This window comes from Bos javanicus, chromosome 23, assembly GCF_032452875.1.
Source record: "Bos javanicus breed banteng chromosome 23, ARS-OSU_banteng_1.0, whole genome shotgun sequence".
Lineage (NCBI taxonomy): Eukaryota > Metazoa > Chordata > Mammalia > Artiodactyla > Bovidae > Bos > Bos javanicus.
In genome coordinates, this window is record NC_083890.1 from 27571751 (window position 1) to 27591307 (window position 19557).

Consider the following 19557-nt stretch of genomic DNA (forward strand, 5'->3'; position numbering starts at 1 on the left):
GATCAGACCCACTGACCTGCGGTTGAGCTGAGGCGGGACCGGAAAAGCAGGGGGGTGGGGGTGTATGGAACGGCTCTGGTTTTCTGGCACCCCTACTGGACTGAGTAGGGTCACTCACGACTCAGGTGTCCTCGCTTTTGGATTTCTGACACGTCTTCCCCATCCTGAAAAATAGTATCACAGTCATCCCCTTTTGCAAGTCCCTTCCTCACCTCACAGTCCAAGTCCAAATCTGTCTAGTCTTCCTTCTAATGCTGCTCAGAGTCATTCACTTGTCGGCTTCCCTCTCTTCTGCTAGACCAGGCCGCCATCTTGTGACTGAACTCAGGAATAGCTTCCTAACTGATTTCCCCGCCTCAGAAATCTTTTACAAACAGAAATCTGATCTTGTACTCTTCTGCTGAAATCTCTTTGTCAGTGGTTTGCACTGCCCAAGTTCTCCCAGAAACACTCTTTCCCTTACTCCCTCATTGTTAACTGGTCTCTCATTCTAGATTGTGCTCTGTGAGGGTAGGGACTTTGTGCAGTATTGTATCCCCAATACCTGATGCAGTGATCTAACGAATGTCTGTTGAATTAATATGAAAGAAGGTTCCCCTCTCCTTCCCCCATCTCCCCCATCCTTATTTCCAAACCAGGTTGTTAGGGCCATGGGTGAGGACACTCTGTCTCTTGGCTGTAGATTCTAGCATTGATTTCCACTCCAAAAGGATGTTGCCTCCCCCTTTCCTCTTTGCCCACTTCTCTTCAGCCAATATAAGGCCAAAGTGGAGGCTGGTGGGCAGTCATGTATGTTATGGAAGGCCATGCAGGTAACCAGAATCAAACCCTGTACATAGTCCTCTTAATAGTGCTGGTCACGATGAGCTTGGTGTTTGGTAAGTGTTTCAATGGGGTCAGAAGGGTTTCCTAACCTGCTGGATACAGAAACCCTGATACCAAGTATCTGAATACATGTACCAAGAACATTCAGGTAAAACCAGGCAGGAGGAAAGATGGGATGGGTGGGCGTGGTGGGATAATATCAGACTGATAACAGACTGATATTCACTCTGAGGAAGATTGCTGGTGACTACCCCAAGGCTGTCTCACTCAACGGCAATAACCTAAATGGAGATACTAAGGGGAATCTCTTCGAATCTGAGGGCAATACAGAATGGGGAGGGTTGGGGGAACGTGCCAGATGACAGCCTCAGGATACACAGCGTAGAACAAGGCTAAGTTCAGCCTGATAACTCCACTTGGGTGCAAAGCACCGTCTACACAGAAACCAGATCCAAAGTGTTTGCTCAGCATCTGCTTCATACAAGTGCTCTGCTGGGTCTGAAAGTGGGTTTTGGGGGCTCAGTAACATGTGATCTGGGCCCGGGACCAGAGGAGGAGGGAGATGATTATGGTGTAGTTGGGGAGGGCTTTGGTGGACAACGTTTCATGAGTCTGTTCAGTGAAAGGACAACCAAACAAAGAATGTGGCCCTGGGCTGTTTGAAGTCTCCTGGCTACAGAAAGGAGAGATTCTTCCTGTCCTGTGATGATACGCTCTGAGGTTTTCACACTCTGAACACTACAGATTAAGAAAGCATATTCAAAAGAGAATCTGGGGGTTGGGTGAGGGACAGTGAAACCAAGTCACAGAGGAAGCACTGTCTTAACAGGGCTGCTAAAAGTTGGAATGAACTGCCTTGGCCTAATTTAGAGGCTTGTAGAGTGCTAAGCATGTTAGCCCTTCAAATGCATGTTGAATGAATGAGTTCCTCATTTCAAGAGGTATGAGAGTAGAGAGTGGAGATTTTTTATGAGAACTAAAGCTTCTGATGTTAGATTAAGCCTGATATTTTTCAGGAATTGGTGATTTTATGGTTTTCTGAGTAGGGAGGTAGGAGGGAACAGTGGGGTTGATCAGTCTGGGAATTAAGTGGGTTTGGGGTCAGTGCTTCTCTGTGTTCCAGGTCAGTCTGAGATATATGATCAAGAACCCATTAGACAGAAATATTTCAACGAATACCTAAGCTGCTATCGATGCCTCTTTGAGACCAAGGAGTTGGGATGCCTTCTGGGATCTGACACCTGCCTTGTCCCAAAGGGCAGCAGCTGCATGACTCTGCTCATAAAGAACAGTAAGCTGCCTCTTCCTTTCATCTTGGGTCCAGTCCATTCCCGAACTGAGTCTCTACCAGCCTTCTAAGCGGCACCCCAACTGGTTCCCACAACTCTAAGATACTGTTCTATCACTCCCTCTCTCCTTTCCTTTAGAGCTACTCCACATCGCTACTTCCATTCCTCTTGCCTTCTTGGCTCACCCTCCTTATAACACCCAGCCTCACAGGCCTGGAGTTCCCAGATCCGCTGGCCTTTCCTCAGGCTGCCTTCTCCCCGTCTGTCAGCAGTAGTTCCTGCCAGCACCATTCTTCTGCTACCTCTTCCACTGCTTCTTCTCAGCCTCTTTCACTGAGTCTTGCCTTTTTCTTCGGGAGCCTTAACAGTTCGTGTTCACCAGAGTTTGGTCTTTTGCTGTCTTCCTCTTTACTCTCCCAGAGGAACTTTTTAAAAAACATTTATTTATTTAAGGTGCACCAGGTCTTAGTTGCTTCATGGGATCTTAGTTGCTTAGTGGGATCTTTCGGTTGCAGCATGCGGGATCTAGTTCCCTGACCAGGGATCAAACCTGGGGCCCCTGCATTAGGATCTCAGAGTCTTGGCCATTGGACCACCAGGGAAGTCCCTGTCACTGTGTTTTGAATGGCTCTTTCCCACCAACCTTCCATGGGAAACTTCCAGAGTTCATGGCTGGTGACTCCCTGGCATTCCCTGACCCTGTCCAGTTTCAGGGATCTGCCTTTCTGGGGTCTAGGAAGGGGTAGGGGGTCAGTGATGGTCAGTCTCTGTGGCATGAGGGGATGGGAGGGCTCGGGGCTTTGCCTCGGACCTCCATGTCACTGATTGTTGCTGTCCGTCCCCAGACAGTGGTTTTGAGACCATGGTGAGTGACTGCCGCAGCAAGGAACAGATGAGTGACTGCTCATACACCCGCGCCTCTCCAGTGTTTGGCTTCTGGATATTCTCTCGATGCTGCTTCCAGAATTTCTGCAATAACCCTCAGAAGAGAAGCTTATATGTTCCTTAGAACTTCTGTAGAGACCTCAGGAGTACAATCCTGCCAATTTCCAGCCGCCCTCCTGATTTCCACCTGGGGACAGTTGGGACACTGTCCGGCCTCTCCAGAGCAGCCCTCCCTGCCAGCCTCAGCAACAGTTACTAGACCCCAGCCCTATCTGCCTCTTGATTGATGCCCCTCAACACCCCTCAATTTCCACTCTGTCCTTTCCCACTCTCCCTCTGCAGAATTCTCTGCAGTTTTCCTTCAAGTCCTCAGTCTGACATTGTTCCTCCTGTCTGCTCCCACCTCAAGGATAGCCCTTTGCCCTGCTTCATTTCTTTTCCGACAGTCCTCTCGCCCCAGGTCCCCAGCTGTTTCTCCAAAATAAATAGATGCACAAACTGTTTGGTTTGCCTCTCTCTCTTCTGGTGGATATGGAGGTTGAGGAATGTGGTACTACTGGACTGTTCCATCATGGGGGCAGGTAATGGGCTCCCCGACATTCGGAGCTCGGCACCTGCTTTGCCCTGCTGTGTCTGACTCAGCTCTCAGGTCAAGAGAACTGGAAGCCCTCCTGTGGCTAAAACCGGAAGGGTAGTGGATGTCCTCAGAAATGCTGTCAGATCCAGAGCTGGGTGTAGGCTGGCCAAGGAGGTCCCTGGGGGTATGCTGGTGGGAGTGGAGCTATGAAAGAACCAGTCCCAGGGAGGAGAGGGTAGGGAAGGAGTTCTGTGGAGAGAACAGAACAGAACTCCTAGACAGGCCTAGTGTCCTCTCTAATCCCAGGCTAATTTCGTTTTTCAAGGATCATGGTAACTCACCTTGATTTCGGGCCTTGGGCTTCTCAGCTTCTAAGGCTGCCTTCCAGTTTGACTTGCTAGAGCTGTACAGACCTGGGCCTTTGATTTATACTGAAGTCAGAGGTCTTGGGGGATAACATGCAGGCAAGAGAGGAACATAGTGGCTTGTACCTCTTTACCTCCAACTACTTCCTGATCTAGAAACAAACATTGGTTTCTCCCACCAGCGCACAGGCCACAGAAATCCAAGTGCAAAATGTTGTATAGGTAAGAGTATATCCTGTGTGATGTCACTTTTACCAAGAACACAATGAAATTCAGGACAGTGGCTACTCCTGACAGGGACAGGGGAGGGTCCAAGAGGGGGCCCGAAGGCAGCTTTAGGTGCTGATAAAGGCCTTTATGCTAATTTGGCGAGTGGCATAACACAGGTGTTTAAGTTTACAAAAACCCATCTAAAAGTGTGCAAACAACTCTATGGCCAAAATGGTTTAAAACTAAATACGGCAAAACCAGTGTGCTTTGTCTCTAAGGCATATCTGTTTTCAAGCCCATAACTTCTATTTGTGTGCATACACTGATACACATTCTCTCAATCTTGAGACTCTATCTCTACTTGAGAGGTGACCACAGAGGCCGAGACCAACTTACCCAAGTGACAGAGGAGCTGGGGTTGGGCCTCCTAGCCACAGAGGTGCACTTTTCAGAAAAGTTTCATAATCCTGCTACTGGGTCACCAGATTCAGAGGGGTGGATACCTGACTGCCCTCATCTGCTTGTCCTGGTGCTTCTTAATACCAGGCCTGGCTCAGAGCGGTGTGTCGTGTGTACTGAATGCATGGGGAGGTTTGAGTTATGAAAATTCATTACTGTTTTCTGCATGTTTGCAGTTCTTCAAATTACAATCAAAGGGCCTGCCTCTGCAGCCTTACCTGTGTACTCTGTACTCCCCCACCCCCTTCACCTAGACTTCCCACACAGCCAGCCCTGGATGCCAGGACCCTGGAAAGAGCGCAGGTGCCTCGGCTCCAGGTGACTCTGAGACACAGACCTGTTGTGTTTGCTCTTGTGTTTTCATGGTTTTTTCCTTCCTCTTGTGGAAAAACCTGACATCACCTGTGAACTTCCTAGATTTTGGAGGGTATGTTTAAGGCTGGCAAGATTCATAATCCTCATACTTTGATCTCCAGCCGAGCAGAGGGTGGGATGGATGTGGGCTGTTTGAGGCAGGCCATTGAGGAAGCCACAAGGCCAAGTGAAGTGGGTAGGGCTCTACAACGCTGTTTGAACCCCACGCCCAGTTACCTTTAACTTGTCTACACCTGCCCACACCTGACCCTGCCCCCATCAAAAATGTGACACAGACTCTGGCCAGTTTGTTTATTGTGGAGGACTAGGGAGTGCAAAACAAAGGACAGACCCCTCCTCTCCCTGGGAATCTGTGCAAGTGGGTGTCATGGCTCAGGGATGTGAAGTGGAGCTGAGGAAGCCAGAGACTGGGAAAAGAGATGAGAGCAGGCAGCGGACCAGGCAGGAGCACGGGTGGTAGACAGTGAAGGAGGGGCGCCACAGTGCTCAGCCAGGAAACCTGCACAAAGTCCAGTCTCACCCGTTCTGATGCAAGTTCAGTCTGGCACAAGCTTTCAGAGCTAGGTATCGGAGAGTGCAAACAGCCAGATTGAGAGAGATCAGGAAGATGGGGGGTAGGGTGGGGGTGATGGGACACTCAGTTAACAGGACAGTGTTGAGAAAACCACTGTGCCTTTCCCAGGTCAGCCTAGGCAGAATCCGCATTTGAGATTATCTTCTAGGTGGTCGATGGGCTCTGGGTACAGTGCCAACTGCTTTTTTGGGGGAGGAGACTAGACCAAACCATAGAGACACTGGAAGGACAAAGGAAAGGCAAAGGAAAGGAAGACTGAGAACTTACAGACCCCAGAGTGTGAGTGTTCTGAGAAGACAATGCATGATGCTGGGGTGTCAGGAGTGAGATGCTAGATCAGAGAGAAATCTATCTGCGACGGGAAAGATGTCAGGGACCAGCCCAAGGAAGAGTCAAAAGTCCAGAACTGTTGAGAAACAAGTATATGCTGCGCAGGTCAGCAATGGACAAACTCAGATTCATGGGTGGGCCAGCCAGGGGGTCCAGGCCTTCAGAAGGCTCCTTCCCAGCAGGGAAGCTGGGCAGGGGCAGTGACAGGTTCAGGGTTTGGTAGAACCACAGGATCTGGGACTGAGACAGGGGCAGAGCCAGGGACCTGTCAAGGGGCTCAGGCGAGGCACTCTGGAGCTGGGGACTGTACCAGGAGTTGCAGTAGTCATACTGGCAGCACTGGGCCGAGTACCAGTACTCTGAGATGTAGGTGGGGAGCTTTTCTTGGCAGCGGTAGGAATTGTGTTGTCCACAGCCTCGGATTAAGAAGCGAGCTTTGTTTTCTGGAGAAGAAGGGACAACTAATAACCCTTGCTGCCTCCCATAGTCACCAAACCTGGTACCCCTTCCACAGACCTGCCCATCCCTCACCTAGACCCAATTTCCTTTCTAGACTCCTGCAGAAGAGGCCGGAAGAAATTAGCTTAATTGGCTCCCCAGAACCCCAGACTCCTCCCCTACCAGAAACCTCCATCTCCTTAGACCTCAGGCCCCAAGCAGCCCTCATTTACAAGAGGAGACAATGCCATGGGCTGTCTAGCCAGTGGCCCTTTCCCTGCCTGACTCAACTCACCATAATTGATGCTGATCACCATGCATGGGGATGAGCTGCTAATAGTGCACTTCTCCGAGCCTGAAATGCATCCTACAGCAGGATTTTCTAAGAGGCAGAGGTGGCAGGTCCGGACTTCAGAAACAGGAGCTGGGGAAGCAGAAGACATGGATGGTGGTGTTGGCCCACTCCAAGTTCCCTACCCTGCAACATCCCGCTCACCCGCCGCCACCCTCTCCCTGTACTCAGCCACCCCTCCTTCCCTGCCCCTGCCCCACTTACCCTTTCCCACCGTGAAGCCCACCATGACCAGTGCACCTATAAGCATGTGGGCCTTCATCATGGACTTCTGGGGAGAGGGGCAGTCCCTGAGGGGTGCCCAGAAACCCCACCTTCCCATGACCACGCTCCTTGAGCCTGAACTGCAGGGTGGTTCTGACAGGTAGTCTGGGCAGGAGGGTGGTTCTGACAGGTAGTCTGGGCAGGAGCTGCTGTAGGTACAAAGCTATACTCCTCCCTGAGGCAGGAAGCAATTAGCTTGGCAGGAGAACATGTCCTCACCCACCTGGTCTGGTTCCTGAATGTGGGAGCTGCAGCCCAGACAGGGGCAGTATCTGGGCCCCAATCCAGCAGTCTACTTTTGTCCTGAGTGTCCCTCAAAGATCTGTCCCTGCCCCTCCAGGGTCCATGGATTAGTTTCATTCTCTGGTACCATCTGCCATCCTCCCTACACAACAGGGCCAGTCCCTACTGTTCTGAGAGAAACTTAAACCAGGAACCCAGTGACCTTCATCCTTCTGAGATGAGCATGTCTCAGCTCCCCCAAGAGGGGGCACACAGACACCACAAAATAGCAATTCTGGACCTTGAACCTCTTCTCCCCACCCCTTACAGTTCAGTTTATTTTGGGACCTCTTTCTTTATAAAACAAAGTCATGTTGATTACATCCCCTAGAGTATAAACAGCCAACTGCAGTGGCACAAAAAGAGCAAATATTTCTCCAGTCTTTGAAATCCGATTTCTGTCTTTTCCTCATGATCTCCGTACATCCTTACACCCAGTCCTAAAAACATCACCCAAATCTACTGGGCACAAATCTGTGCTCGTTTTCAACTTGAGGAGAGGGGGCTGGGCCAGGAGGGCTCCTGGGGTCCAGCATACCATTACCCATGCTTCCCAACCCCAAACACCAGCCAATCAGCCCACGGCCTTTTCTTCCACTTTATTTCATATTCCCACCACAATAATGACTCCTTTAATTTAAACTAAAAACCATAGAGGGTTCCTGAAATTGTGGCAGCAAAGGAATGAAAGTGTCAAAGACCGAGGGACAGGTGGGGTGGGGAATCAGCGAATCGTCTTCACTGGGCTCTTGAAGTTGCTGGCGGCTTGGAGCTGCAGCTGGTAGGCCATTGGATGGATCTTGAAACCGTAAAGCCTGGGTTGGGGCAGAGGTGAGAGAGGAAGCAGAGTGAGCCCCATCCTGGCCCTGCCAGTGGCCTGCATTCCACCCCCCCACCCCAGTTTCTTCATGGGCTTGCTCAGTACTTCAAGGCAGTGGTTCCCCAACTTCTCTTCTCAAGAATATTTGGAAATGTATTTTAAATATCTATTAAAACTCAAATTCAAAACTACAAATATGTGTCTGTACATATATACATGAGTATATACACGTCAGTACTTGTTTTAATATAAAAGCTGAACTTGCCTTTTCTACACCAGAGCAAAAATGATACTCCAGGAAGATAAACCACACTTCAACCGTGGCTCTGAGAATTTCCTAGCAGAAAGTTGAGCACACAGAATGGCAACAAGGCTAGCTACTGCCTTGTCCTCCCTTCTTTCTAGGGGATCCTGGGCACCTCTTTTGACCCTTGGTGACTCTGTCCCTGCTCCCCACCTGGGCACAAACTGGTTGGCGGGCCTCTTGGGCCGGTACTCGGGGTGCACCATGAAGAGCATGTGAGGGAAACCGGTGCCGAAGTAGGCGCCATCCGTGTGGTGGTGCCTCGATGACTTGGGTGTGTACACGTCCATGCACTTGGGGCAGTAGAGCTTCACCATGGCCTCACCTGGGATGTCTGAAAGGCCTGGGAGACAGCCAGACTCAGCAGGCCAGGTCACCCAAGACTGCCCAACCTCCCTCCTGGACTCAGGCCCCAACCTGCTGAGCCCCAACTCCATCCCAGCAGACCTGCCTTCTTACATGGCCCTCCTTTCCCTTTCCCAACACTCACCGATGGGAAGCATTGGCTGGTTCTCACAGTACACACGGGGACAGTATCCAAAGTCTCCCTGCTGGTACTTTTCCAACTGATGTGAATGAAATTGAAGGAGTTGGTGGGTAGGTATGAAGAGAAGAGGCAACCCCCTCCTCAGCCCAACCCACATCACTGTGTCCCCAACTCCTTCTGCCTCTTAAATGTCCAGAGGCCCCTTCTCTGGCTCAGATGGGCCTTCAGACTCCCCTGCTTCCTTTCATTCAGTCAGGCAGGCTGAAGACCATCAGACATTCACTGCTTATTCCCTGAGAAAGAGGGAGTCTACAACTTTCTGCTCTGGGTCACATCTCCCTCCCCCAAAACACCGCCTTCACTTCAACCCTCAATCAGGTCTTAACCCCTAGGCCCAGATTCTGGTGTTCTTTCCCCTCTTCTCAGCTACATTCTGTGACAAGGCTGAAACAAGTGACTTCTTGCTGAAGGAAACTCTGCTTCCCTGTTGCCTCTGAAGGAACCGAGTGGGAGGAGAGAGGCCTCACCATCTGGGCAATGCCACGGTTGGTGAGGATATAGCGGGCGTGGATCAATCCATAGAGCATTTCAGCTGCTTGCTCAATCAGGTCACTCTGGTTGGGGTTGTCCTCCAGCTCCTCATCTGAAACATGGCACCAGCCAAATGCAACCACTTGTCTTACAGCTTTTTAAGGTGCCCTGCCCACTCCCGGGGGCTGCTGGCTCTTCAGCCCAGCACCCAACTTGGAGCCTCACCCCAGCCACAGCCTGGGCATCTGACCCAGAAACATGGGCCTCTGACCCTTCCACCAACCCAAGGCAGCTCTGCCTTCCTTCCATCCCTCTTAGCCTCTGCTTCTTTCTCTTCTTTAATAAATAAATGCAAAAATGTCAACACGGAAGATAGAACTCTAACCTGGAAAGGGCAAGGAAGAAGATAACACCCACGGAGAAACTAGCATTTTTGAAAAGTGCTAAGTTATAGGATCGTAGAAGGAAATGGCAACCCACTCCAGTGTTCTTGCCTGGAGAATCCGAGGGATGGGGGAGCCTGGTGGGCTGCCGTCTATGGGGTCCCACATAGACACGACTGAAACGACTTAGCAGCAGCACAGGAGCAACTTATACGATCAGAGTATGAGAACAAGTGGTAGAAGTCACAAAAGTAGGCAAGAGTGAGGTAGGAAATCAAAATGAAGTAAAGGATTTGGGGTTAAAAGGGTTAGAGAACCAAAAGGAAATTTAGAAATTCAAGAAGCAGATAAACAGGGTGTGAATAGTAAAAAAACAGCACACACACAAAACAACCCTGAGGGTGTCTCACCAGGCTCCAGGTCCAAGATCATGTCTAAAGCTTGTCGATAGTGAGGCACCTGCTCATTGAGTCCAGTGAGATTGAATTTGTCCTGGATATAGTCTTCATCCACCTGTCAGGACGTGAAGTCAAAAGGAAACCCATAGCAAAATCCTCAGCTTTGACCTGGGCAGGTTGCTCTAACTCGTGCCTTATCTTCAATACAACTAACTGCTTCATTCCCTTTGTTCCGCACTCCCAACTCAGCGCAAGCACTTGAACGTCTCTCCCCAGTTCGTGTATACTGCCCACCCAGAAGAGGTCTGGCTTTTCTCTCCTAAGCATAAGCAATCCCCTCCTTACAGAGGCAGTCCTTTCAAGATCCCTGTCCTGATTCCTGTTCCTAGCTCTAGGAATCAGTTTTGGCCTCTCCTGAGGGGCAGCTGGCTCTCTGAGGAAGGTGGGGGCTGAACAGCTTGGATTCTGAAGTCAGTTACACTCCCTTATGTTAACACACAGGCATGCTATAAAACATTTTAACATGAAGTGTTTTAATTCTCCTAATAGCTACCAGAGATATGTACTACCAGTACCTCTGTGGTAAACAAACAAACAAACAAACAAACACAGGTTGACACGTCCAACGTTAGGCTGCTGGAGGGTGGCAGGGTTGACTTGGGGCCCCAGTCTTGACCCTTCCCAAGTTGGAGAGAGAGCTACTAAGGGGACTCCTCCTTGACAAGAGTTTTCACTGAAGTAGGTAAGAGATGTGTGTGGAAGCTTTATGTGCAAGAGAATATGTGGCCAGATTACATGTGGAGGTGGATGGTAGGGTTGAGGAGAACTTACCTCACAGAAGAATTCATTGCCACGGAGCCCACAGAACCAGGAAATCCAGGACACCTCCTCTGAGCTGCTCATCTTCACGTCGGCTAGAGATAGAAGAGTATAAGCCTAAGCTCTCCCTCCCAACCTCTGGTATCCTCACTCCTCCCACACTTTGCCCTCCAACCATGGAAGAATTTGGGGCCACCCTTTTCTTAAAGAACCCGAGACTGGAGCACGTCTCTCTAGCTCCTCTTATTTACATTCCAGCCCCTTTTCATTGAGACTAGAGAGAAATTCTTTGGGGTCCACCACCTGTAAGAAACCGACAGGTCTTGACCCCACTAGTCCTACCTACATCCCTGACGCTCGTGAAAGCCAGGCCCCTCTGTCCTCCGTGTCAACTCCGGCAGGGCCGTGGCTCAGACTCCCTACCCCCGCAGGTCTCCGGCCCCATTCTCAAGGGTTCCGAAGTTTATCCTTTCCAAGCAAGAGCTGGGCCCCTCCTTTTCTCATGGCCTGTGGGTGGTCGTCGGGTCCGTTTCATGGGAGTCCCGACATCCCGCCTCCACCCTGCAGGCCACCTCTTCTACCCTCGGTGCCGGACCGGGTCATTTCCTTTCCCACCCCCACATCAAGACGCGGAGACCCCATGTGCCGCGCCCAGGGACAGGGGATATGGCGCGGCGACGACCACCACACTCACCGACTGGACGGGGACTGGGACCAGGGGACGGGGAGGGGAAGGGGAGTTTCTGCTTCCAAAGAACCGCGACGACGGCTACAACGCAGGCCGCGGACCCGACCGCGGCAGGCGAAGTGGGGTGGGGGGAGTGGAAACTGGGGAGGGTGGGGAAGAGGGCAACGCGCAAGTGCTTAGAGTTAGGAGCCGCGGCGCATGCCGGGAAATGGAGTCCTCGGAAAGAAGAAACTGACGAAACTAGGGAAAGGCGAACTACGAATCCCAGGATGACCCGCGCACGACCCTTGTGTCACGAGGCCCCGGGGGGAGGGGGACGCTGGGGGCGGGGCGCAGCAGGGCACTGCGAGCCGCCACCGGAAACGGAAACTCACTACCGCGTTCTGGGCCAGGTAGCCTGGGAAATAGAGTCGTGTGATTCCGGGGACTGTGGGGCCATGGAGGGGAAGGGATGGGCCGGGAGAGGAACTAGGCTGGCTGGTTGTTTCTTGCTTCTCCCATCAAACAGCGAGCCTCAGGCCTCGGCGCGACTTTGCTACCCGGGGCATTGACCTCATCCCCAGCCAGCCAGCCCTCCTGGCCCTTATCGCTTTGCTCCTTGGAGTCAGCCCGCCAAGGAGGCCCGCGACGGGGCCCATGTTTCATCCGGGGTTCGCGCTCCGGAGGCGGGAGGTGAGGCCGGGTTCCATGCTGAGGGTCCTGGGTAGGGTGTACTGGGATGAGCTGAGCGGTGTGAGAACCAGGACGGCCCCGTGGGCTAACCTGAGGTGGTGCCAGCCATTCTGCTGCTTGTCCCCTTGCACTTCTCCATTTTCTCTTAGGGCTTGAACGGGGCTGCTGTGGGCGCTAAGTGCGACCTTCGAACCCTGGTCAGAGTAATGGTGAGGGGTTGCGTGACGTTATTTCATTTCAGGGTTTCTGGGCGTTCTCCGCCTCAGAGCCTTTTTTCACCCTGAGAGTGGTTTCCCAGGTCCAGAAAATGAGCTCGGAGCGGGGGCCACGTTGAGGGAGGCGAAGGGCATTGTGGGGGCGTTATGTAAAAACAGGACCCCAACCGACAGATCTTTCTCAGTCCTCGCGCTACGCCGGCACGTGGTGCGTTGTGCTTCTGCTATGGAAACATTCCAGGGCGGGAAACAGTTCGGCGCTTCCGCGCGCCTGCACCCTCAGGTAATTTGTTTTGTTTTGTTTTCCCCAGCCACGCATGCGTCTTTGTGCCAAGTGAGTATTTGTCGACTCCTTTGCTTAGAGTAGCGCCATTTTGCAGTACGGAAGCTACAAAGCGACACAGGCTGGAACTTCTTCCTGAAATCTGCTTCCTGCTTCCGGAGACGTGTCGAGTTTGTTTTTGTTTGGGAAGAACTTACCCCGAAATAGGAAGATTTAAAGAGCCAATTTGATTGTTTTTCTTAATGGTATGTTTTACGCTGTGATAAAGTTGACTGGGAGGGATTGGGGGCAAGAGGAGAAGGGGACGACAGAGGATGAGATGGCTGGATGGGCATCACTGACTCGATGGACGTGAGTCTCAGTGCACTCCGGGAGTTGGTGATGGACAGGGAGGCCTGGCGTGCTGCGATTCATGGGGTCGCAAAGAGTCGGACACGACTGAGCGACTGATCTGATCTGATCTGAAAGTTGACTCACAGAGGCTGGTATTGTTGGTGCGGATGGAGGTAGGGGCGGAGCGCAGGGCCTCTGGGCAGCTGTCTTACGGAGACTTCTTTCTTACCTTTACTGAGGAGCATTGTCTGTAACTGGCCCTGCAGGGTCCCAGGTTGTGGGGTCACTTTTGGGTTGGGAGGGGATTTTTGACGCTAAGGATACTTTTGTTTATCTCATTAGGTGTCTGGAACTGGCTCTGGTCGCTGCAGGACCACCAGGGGCTTGGCTTCCTAGTCTCATTTTCCTACATTTCCCAAAAGCCATGTCTGGGTCTTCTCTCATTAACTTTACCCCAGCCACTGATCCCAGTGATCTGTGGAAAGATGGGCAGCTGCAATCACAGCCTGAAGAGCTGGAGCCCACCTTGGATGGGGCTGCAGCCCGGGCTTTCTACGAAGCCTTGATTGAAGATGAGAGCAGCACCCCTGAAACCCAGAGAGCTCAGCCTGGGCCTGCCAGTAAGAGAAAGAGGAAGAAAAGAAGAATGATGAGGGAGACTGCAGCAGGAGCATCAGGAGGACATGGACAAAGGAGATCCCTTGAGGCAAAGGACAAGATGACCCAGCAGATACTGAGGGCAGCCCAGGAGGGGGACCTGGCAAAACTAAAAAGGCTGTTGGATCCCCATGAGGCAGGGGGAGCTGGAGGGAATATCAATGCTCGGGATGCTTTCTGGTGGACCCCTCTGATGTGTGCTGCCCGAGCAGGCCAGAGGGCAGCTGTGCGCTATCTCCTGGGCCGTGGGGCTGCCTGGGTAGGGGTCTGCGAGCTGGGGGGCAGAGATGCTGCTCAGTTGGCTGAAGAAGCAGGTTTCCCTGAGGTGGCCCGCATGGTCAGAGAGAGCCCTGGAGAGACAAGAAGTCCAGAGAACCGGTGAGGGGAAGCCTTATCTTTTATTATTATTTAAACTTTTAAATCTATTTTTGTTTTATTGAAGCATAGTTCATATATAATTATATAAATTACATGTGTACAATATAGCGATTGAGAATTTTTTAAAGTGATATTCCATTTATAGTCATTATAAAATATCTGTTAAATTTCTGTGTTGTACACACACTCTGGGTTTAAATCCTGATTGTACTTCTTGGGCAAGCAACCTAGTGTCCATGTTGGCACGGTTGGCTCAGTTTTCCTATCTAAGAAATTAGACTATACTTCTTATAGGGTTGTTAGGGTTAACTAAATGGGTTAATATACATAAAATGCTATAACAGTGCTTGTATTTAATAGCATAGTAAGCACTGTACAAATGTTAACTATAGTAATTATTATTTCTCACCCAAGAACCTTGTGAGGCCTTAACCATTCCTTCAGGTCCACGTTGCTAACTGGGGAGGAAAGGCAATTTGTTTCTTGGCAGAAATACTGGAAAGACCTTGTCCCACCCTGCCACCCACCTCTGAGGCCTAAACCCTTGTGCTGCCCTTAACCTTTCTTTTTTTTTCTCTCCAGGTCCCGATCCCCCTCCCCCAAGTACTGTGAGACTTGTGATGGCCACTTTCAAGACTCTAACCACTGTACATCCACTGCTCACCTGCTGTCGCTGTCCCGGGATCTCCGGCCCCCCATCCTGCCACTTGGGGTTCCAACCTCCAGCCCAGGCTTCAAGCTGCTGCTGAGGGGGGGCTGGGAGCCTGGAATGGGGCTAGGACCCCGGGGTGAGGGCCGTGCCAACCCTATCCCCACTGTCCTCAAGAGGGACCAGGAGGGGTTAGGCTACGGCTCAGCACCTCAGCCCCGAGTTACACATTTCCCAGCTCGGGATACACGGGCAGTGGCTGGGAGGGAGAGAGCCCCCAGGGTGACCACACTGAACCGCAAAGAGGAGAGAAGGCAGGAAGAGAAGGACAAGGCCTGGGAGCGGGATCTGCGGACATACATGAACCTTGAGTTCTGACCTGGGCAAGTTCTGACCCTGGTGTGTTGCTGTAGTCTGAACTTGGGCCCGGAACCTAGACTCTTGGGCTTCTACTTCCTGATGTCTGCCCAGGTTCCACACCTTCTGGTTTTGATCAGTGGACTCTGCCTTCAGTAGAAAGAAGCCAAAAGCTGAGAAATAAAATCAAGCTTTTCTCCCTCTTGGTGTTTTATCCAGTTTTCTGGAAGCTGTTGCAGGGAAGCCAAACGAGACTGGGGACCACATGAAATTCTACCAGAGCCACAAGAGGCAGCTCTGTGTGGCCTGATAGGGTTGCCTCTGCCAGTCTGGTTCACTTGTAGCCCCAGCCACTGTCCTTAGTGCCCCACCTATTTTTTCAACCCCTGAACCAGGAATTACCCATCTCTATGCAAGTCTACCGGAGAAGGCAATGGCACCCCACTCCAGTACTTTTGCCTGGAAAATCCCGTGGATGGAGGAGCCTGGTGGGCTGCAGTCCATGGAGTCGCTAGAGTCGGGCACGACTGAGCAACTTCACTTTCACTTTTCACTTTCATGCATTGGAGAAGGAAATGACAACCCACTCCAGTGTTCTTGCCTGGAGAATCCCAGGGAGGGGAAGCCTGGTGAGCTGCCGTCTCTGGGGTTGCACAGAGTCGGACACGACTGAAGCGACTTGGCAGTAGCAGCATGCAAGTCTATGCAGGGCTTCCCTGGTGGCTCAGATGGTAAAGAGTCTGCCAGCAATTCAAGAAACCCAGGTTTGATCCCTGGGTTGGAAGATCCCCTCAAGAAGGAAATGGCAACCCAATCCAGTGTTCTTGCCTAGAGAACCCCATGGACAGAGAAGCCTGGTGGGCTATGTTCATGGGGTCACAAAGAGTCAGGCATGATTGAGTGACTAACACTTTTGTGCAAGTCTGACCTCCCCCAGAAAGCACCCTTTGTCCATTCCAGCCAATTCAATCACTGATTTCACAAGTTTGTATACTATGTGCTATGAATGGGAATGAGACATACCCAATCTTCAGGTTGCTCGCACCTGTAGGAGACAAGATGTGATAAAAAGAATGCATGGTGATGGGGAAGTTGGAAAGGCTCATAAATGATAATGGGTGGGGTCTTGCAGGAAGAAGGCAGTGTGATGGGAAGACCAAAGATGATGCAGCCTGTAGGCTGTTAGCTGAGCTGGAACCAGAACTCTGGCCTCCCAAATCTACACTTTAAGCCAAGGTTCATTTTGATACCTGAAAACTCCTAAGGGCAGGAAGCACATCCTGTTTGTCTACACTTGTCTTCCCCACACTTGCTCTCCTGTTCCTCCTGCCTCGTACCAGGTGCCAGGCACATAAAGTACCCACTGTTGTCAAATCCAAGAGGTAAAAATCTGCAGGGAGGAGCAAGGAAGGGCTACCTAAGCCCCAAGCCTCTCAGCTTTCTCTTCTGGAAGAGCCTTTCATGAAATCGTGAACTATAAAAAGGAGTGGAGCGGGATGCAGGGAAGAACTCAAGGGAACTAAAGGGGGCGGGCGAGCTTAAGGGGATACCAGCGGTCGGGGGTCTCTAGGCGACGAAAATGAAAGGCTAGGCTTACATTCACGCTTTTGGCTGCTGTGACCTCGGCTGTGCGCCCCTGGGTACGGCCGGGTGCGCACTGATGGCGCGCACAGGCAGCTCGGGCCGGGGGCGGGGGGTGGGGGGCGGTCGATCGACAGGGTCCGCCCCGCGAGCTGGGGCTCCGCCTCCGCCTGTCCTCTAGTCCCGGTACGGCTGCTTCCGGGCTCTGCGGCTCCGGGCGGCTTCGCAAGGCCGAGGCCCCGACGCTGGGCCCGGGAGGGGCTGCATCGCCTGGACGCCTGGACGCCAGGCTCCCCAGGCAGGCGCGCGCTTTGCCTCGCTCCCGGGATCTCCCAGGACATCTCCGGCCTGACCTTGCGAAGACTGAATCTCAGCTGCGGGCTGGGGTGCCAGTGGGGCCACTTTATAGGAATCACAGCCCTCTGAATCAAAGCAGGAACGTTGCTGGCTGGAGTTTGCCGGATACCTCACCCCCCACTCACTTAACAGGAGACTTCTTTCTGAGCTGCCTTAGGGCAGCAGTTAGGACTCTCCTGGTAGGTCGGGAGCACCTAGGATCCGTGGCCACCTTCCTTCCTCCCTTTTTGGATGGAGAACCGCCTCCCCAGTTTCTGGGGCACCTTGGGGCGTGGCCTTGGTGAGTGAAACTTGGGGTGCTGCCTGCTGGGAAAGAAACCTGGAAAACAGGGAGGACACTGTGACGGTGTCCCACGCTTTGTCAGATTCGTAGACTTTTGGAATCGTGTGTGTGTAGTGGGGTGGTGGTGAATGGATTTGAATGTGCCTTTCTTTACCTTAAAACTGAAACGGAAACAAGCCGCTTCAGGCTGCATGACCATCCTGGGAAGAGGAGAGCCACTCCTGAGTTCAGAGTAGGACTCTCCAAGCAGATACCTGTTCTTCTGAGCCTAAACACACTCTGGTTTCTGAGGAAATCCTCAGTCCCCCATCCAAGAGCCTAAGCCGTGCCAGGAAGCAGCCCCAGAATTGGGGGGCTCATTGCACACCCCAGCCATGTTCCTCCGACGCCTTGGTGGCTGGCTCCCTCGCCCCTGGGGCCGCCGGAAGTCGACGAGACCTGACCTGCCCACCCCAGAACCCAGACGGATGGACAGCTCCTCTGAGAATTCAGGGAGTGACTGGGACAGTGCTCCAGAAACCATGGGAGATCTGGGGTCTCCCAAGACCCAGGACTCAGGTGCACAGAGGAGCTCTGGGGCTGCTCCAGAACCAAGCAGGGAGGCCCAAGTTGAGCAATTGGGGTACAAAAGAATGGATTCTCTGAAGTGGGAGAAGACTGCTTCCAGCACCCAAGAGTCTGGGAGACCAGAGGCTGGGGAGACCATTCCCAAACTAGGACAGGATCCTGTGGACTCAGATGGCACCGGGAAACGTGGAGGGTCCCCTGAAGAGGAATTGAGCCCCTCAGTGGCTGAAGCCCCTGTGGAGAAGCCTGGCCGGCGTCAGAAGCTGCTAGGCTGGTTGCGGGGGGATACAGTTGGGGGAGCAGGGGCTCCCCACCAGTATCTGGGTGACCCAGAGGAGTGTCTGCAGATCTCCACCAACCTGACCCTGCACCTGCTGGAGCTGCTGGCCTCAGCCCTGCTGGGGCTCTGCTCAAGGCCCTTGCGGGCAGCCTTGGATGCGCTGGGCCTGCGTGGACCGCTGGGCCTCTGGCTGCATGGGCTGCTGTCCTTTCTGGCTGCTCTGCATGGACTCCATGCCGTGCTGAGCCTACTGACCGCTCACCCCCTGCACTTTGCCTGCCTCTTTGGTCTTCTACAGGCCCTGGTGCTGGCTGTCAGCCTCCGGGAGCCCAGTGGGGATGAGGAGGCCACTGACTTGGAGGGCGAGAAGTTAGGGAGGGAGGGGGAGGAGCAGAAGGGAGACCCAGGCAAGGGGCTGTGACCAAGGGGTATGGTGTGACCCAGGGTCCTACCCTCAGTGGGGTGGGAGCAAGGATGAAGATAGTGTGGGAGGTATGATCCAAATTGTAAGCACAGGGACCTCAGGGATGGGGCAGAAACCCCAGAGTATGAGGGCACAGAGCCGCCTCCACACACAGGAGAGCTGTTCAGGGTGTCTGTGTTTATGGACAGTGGGGGCCTCGCCCTTGAATTCACCAGCTGTTGTTAATTTTTGCTTTTACATTTTTCCCACTTTTTTTCTTCCACCTCCACTTTTTAAAAGCAAAAAAAAAAAAAAAAAGTGTGGTGGTGAGAATAAAGACTGAAGTGTCCTCTCTACCTTTTAAAACTCTCCAGGGGTGGAGAAAACCAGTCAGGACAGACAGACCTCTGGGTGGGGTAAGAGGGTGGTTGAGAAACTTGGGGGATCCCTTGGATCCTGGGATCTGCACCATCTGGGGAAGAGCAACACTCCTAGGTGGGTGGATTAGGGGGTCTGGATGGGGTTCCCACAGGTGATGGGGAGCCTGAAGGGAGGACCTGAGGATTCCTAGGAGCCAGGGGGAGTGGGGCTGGGTGCAGGCAGTGTTGGCAGGACGGCCAGCTCAGAGGGGCTGGCAGCTCACAGGCAGCATGGGGAGCCCTAGAGTTTGCAGACCCCACTAGGGGGTTGGGTTTGCTCACTCAGCAATAAATAACTGTGTCACACCAAATGCTAAATATACCACTACAAAGTGAGAGTTAGCACCGTTCAGTGTCCTTCCTGACGCCGTCCATCTGGGGGTTAAGGTGGGAGAAGGTTCAGGGGGAGGACTGAAATGAGAGGAGCAGGACTGATATTGGAATACAAACCCCTAAATGAGACGAGGA

At 52.5% G+C, this 19557-nt stretch overlaps 5 protein-coding genes across 8 annotated transcripts; 3 read left to right on the top strand and 2 right to left on the bottom strand.

The window, feature by feature from the left end:
* Window positions 1-862: 862 nt before the first annotated feature.
* On the top strand, window positions 863-3500 carry LY6G5C (lymphocyte antigen 6 family member G5C). The gene is made up of 3 exons (XM_061397733.1): window positions 863-878; window positions 1949-2116; window positions 2960-3500. The coding sequence occupies exons 1-3, from the start codon at window positions 863-865 to the stop codon at window positions 3121-3123; spliced, it is 348 nt and encodes a 115-aa protein (XP_061253717.1). The 3' UTR covers window positions 3124-3500.
* A 1762-nt stretch (window positions 3501-5262) lies between these two features.
* Window positions 5263-7717, bottom strand: LY6G5B (lymphocyte antigen 6 family member G5B). The gene is made up of 3 exons (XM_061399173.1): window positions 6884-7717; window positions 6623-6751; window positions 5263-6332 (listed from the first exon to the last, which is right to left on the bottom strand). Exons 1-3 carry the CDS (start codon window positions 6999-7001, stop codon window positions 5929-5931), a joined length of 651 nt encoding a protein of 216 aa, XP_061255157.1. The 5' UTR covers window positions 7002-7717; the 3' UTR covers window positions 5263-5928.
* Window positions 7718-7809: 92 nt separating this feature from the next.
* On the bottom strand, window positions 7810-12729 carry CSNK2B (casein kinase 2 beta). Of its 2 annotated transcripts, none has more exons than XM_061399168.1 (7): window positions 12418-12729; window positions 10980-11062; window positions 10161-10263; window positions 9364-9479; window positions 8840-8915; window positions 8503-8692; window positions 7810-8040 (listed from the first exon to the last, which is right to left on the bottom strand). In XM_061399168.1, exons 1-7 carry the CDS (start codon window positions 12464-12466, stop codon window positions 7950-7952), a joined length of 708 nt encoding a protein of 235 aa, XP_061255152.1. In that variant the 5' UTR covers window positions 12467-12729; the 3' UTR covers window positions 7810-7949. The 2 variants fall into 2 exon arrangements, with proteins under 2 accessions (XP_061255152.1, XP_061255153.1); XM_061399169.1 differs by lacking the exon at window positions 12418-12729 and adding an exon at window positions 11662-11883.
* On the top strand, window positions 12040-15402 carry GPANK1 (G-patch domain and ankyrin repeats 1). Of its 3 annotated transcripts, none has more exons than XM_061399144.1 (5): window positions 12054-12327; window positions 12477-12536; window positions 12854-13070; window positions 13501-14193; window positions 14776-15402. In XM_061399144.1, the coding sequence occupies exons 4-5, from the start codon at window positions 13583-13585 to the stop codon at window positions 15218-15220; spliced, it is 1056 nt and encodes a 351-aa protein (XP_061255128.1). In that variant the 5' UTR covers window positions 12054-12327; window positions 12477-12536; window positions 12854-13070; window positions 13501-13582; the 3' UTR covers window positions 15221-15402. The 3 variants fall into 3 exon arrangements, with proteins under 3 accessions (XP_061255130.1, XP_061255128.1, XP_061255129.1); XM_061399145.1 differs by lacking the exon at window positions 12477-12536 and adding an exon at window positions 12717-12825 and having other exon boundaries at window positions 12923-13070; XM_061399146.1 differs by lacking the exon at window positions 12477-12536 and having other exon boundaries at window positions 12040-12327.
* Window positions 15403-15501: 99 nt separating this feature from the next.
* C23H6orf47 (chromosome 23 C6orf47 homolog) lies at window positions 15502-19431 on the top strand. The gene has a single exon (XM_061399152.1). The coding sequence runs from the start codon at window positions 17795-17797 to the stop codon at window positions 18686-18688; it is 894 nt and encodes a 297-aa protein (XP_061255136.1). The 5' UTR covers window positions 15502-17794; the 3' UTR covers window positions 18689-19431.
* The last annotated feature ends 126 nt before the right edge of the window (window positions 19432-19557 follow it).

Bases quoted from the DNA above. Each gene is read 5' to 3' on its own strand.
- LY6G5C (XM_061397733.1), top strand. The intron at 2,117-2,959 runs GTAAGCTGCCTC...GTCCGTCCCCAG, and splicing joins GACTCTGCTCATAAAGAACA to ACAGTGGTTTTGAGACCATG.
- LY6G5B (XM_061399173.1), bottom strand. From the start codon at position 7,001: ATGGGAAGGTGGGGTTTCTGGGCACCCCTCAGGGACTGCCCCTCTCCC. The intron at 6,752-6,883 runs GTAAGTGGGGCA...CTGCTTCCCCAG, and splicing joins GGGCTTCACGGTGGGAAAGG to CTCCTGTTTCTGAAGTCCGG. The intron at 6,333-6,622 runs GTGAGTTGAGTC...CTTCTTCTCCAG, and splicing joins GGTGATCAGCATCAATTATG to AAAACAAAGCTCGCTTCTTA.
- CSNK2B (XM_061399168.1), bottom strand. From the start codon at position 12,466: ATGGAGAAGTGCAAGGGGACAAGCAGCAGAATGGCTGGCACCACCTCA. The intron at 9,480-10,160 runs GTGAGACACCCT...GCCATGTTTCAG, and splicing joins GATCTTGGACCTGGAGCCTG to ATGAGGAGCTGGAGGACAAC. The intron at 8,041-8,502 runs GTGGGGAGCAGG...GCCCCAACCCAG, and splicing joins GCCAACCAGTTTGTGCCCAG to GCTTTACGGTTTCAAGATCC.
- GPANK1 (XM_061399146.1), top strand. From the start codon at position 13,583: ATGTCTGGGTCTTCTCTCATTAACTTTACCCCAGCCACTGATCCCAGT. The intron at 14,194-14,775 runs GTGAGGGGAAGC...TTTTCTCTCCAG, and splicing joins ACAAGAAGTCCAGAGAACCG to GTCCCGATCCCCCTCCCCCA.
- C23H6orf47 (XM_061399152.1), top strand. From the start codon at position 17,795: ATGTTCCTCCGACGCCTTGGTGGCTGGCTCCCTCGCCCCTGGGGCCGC.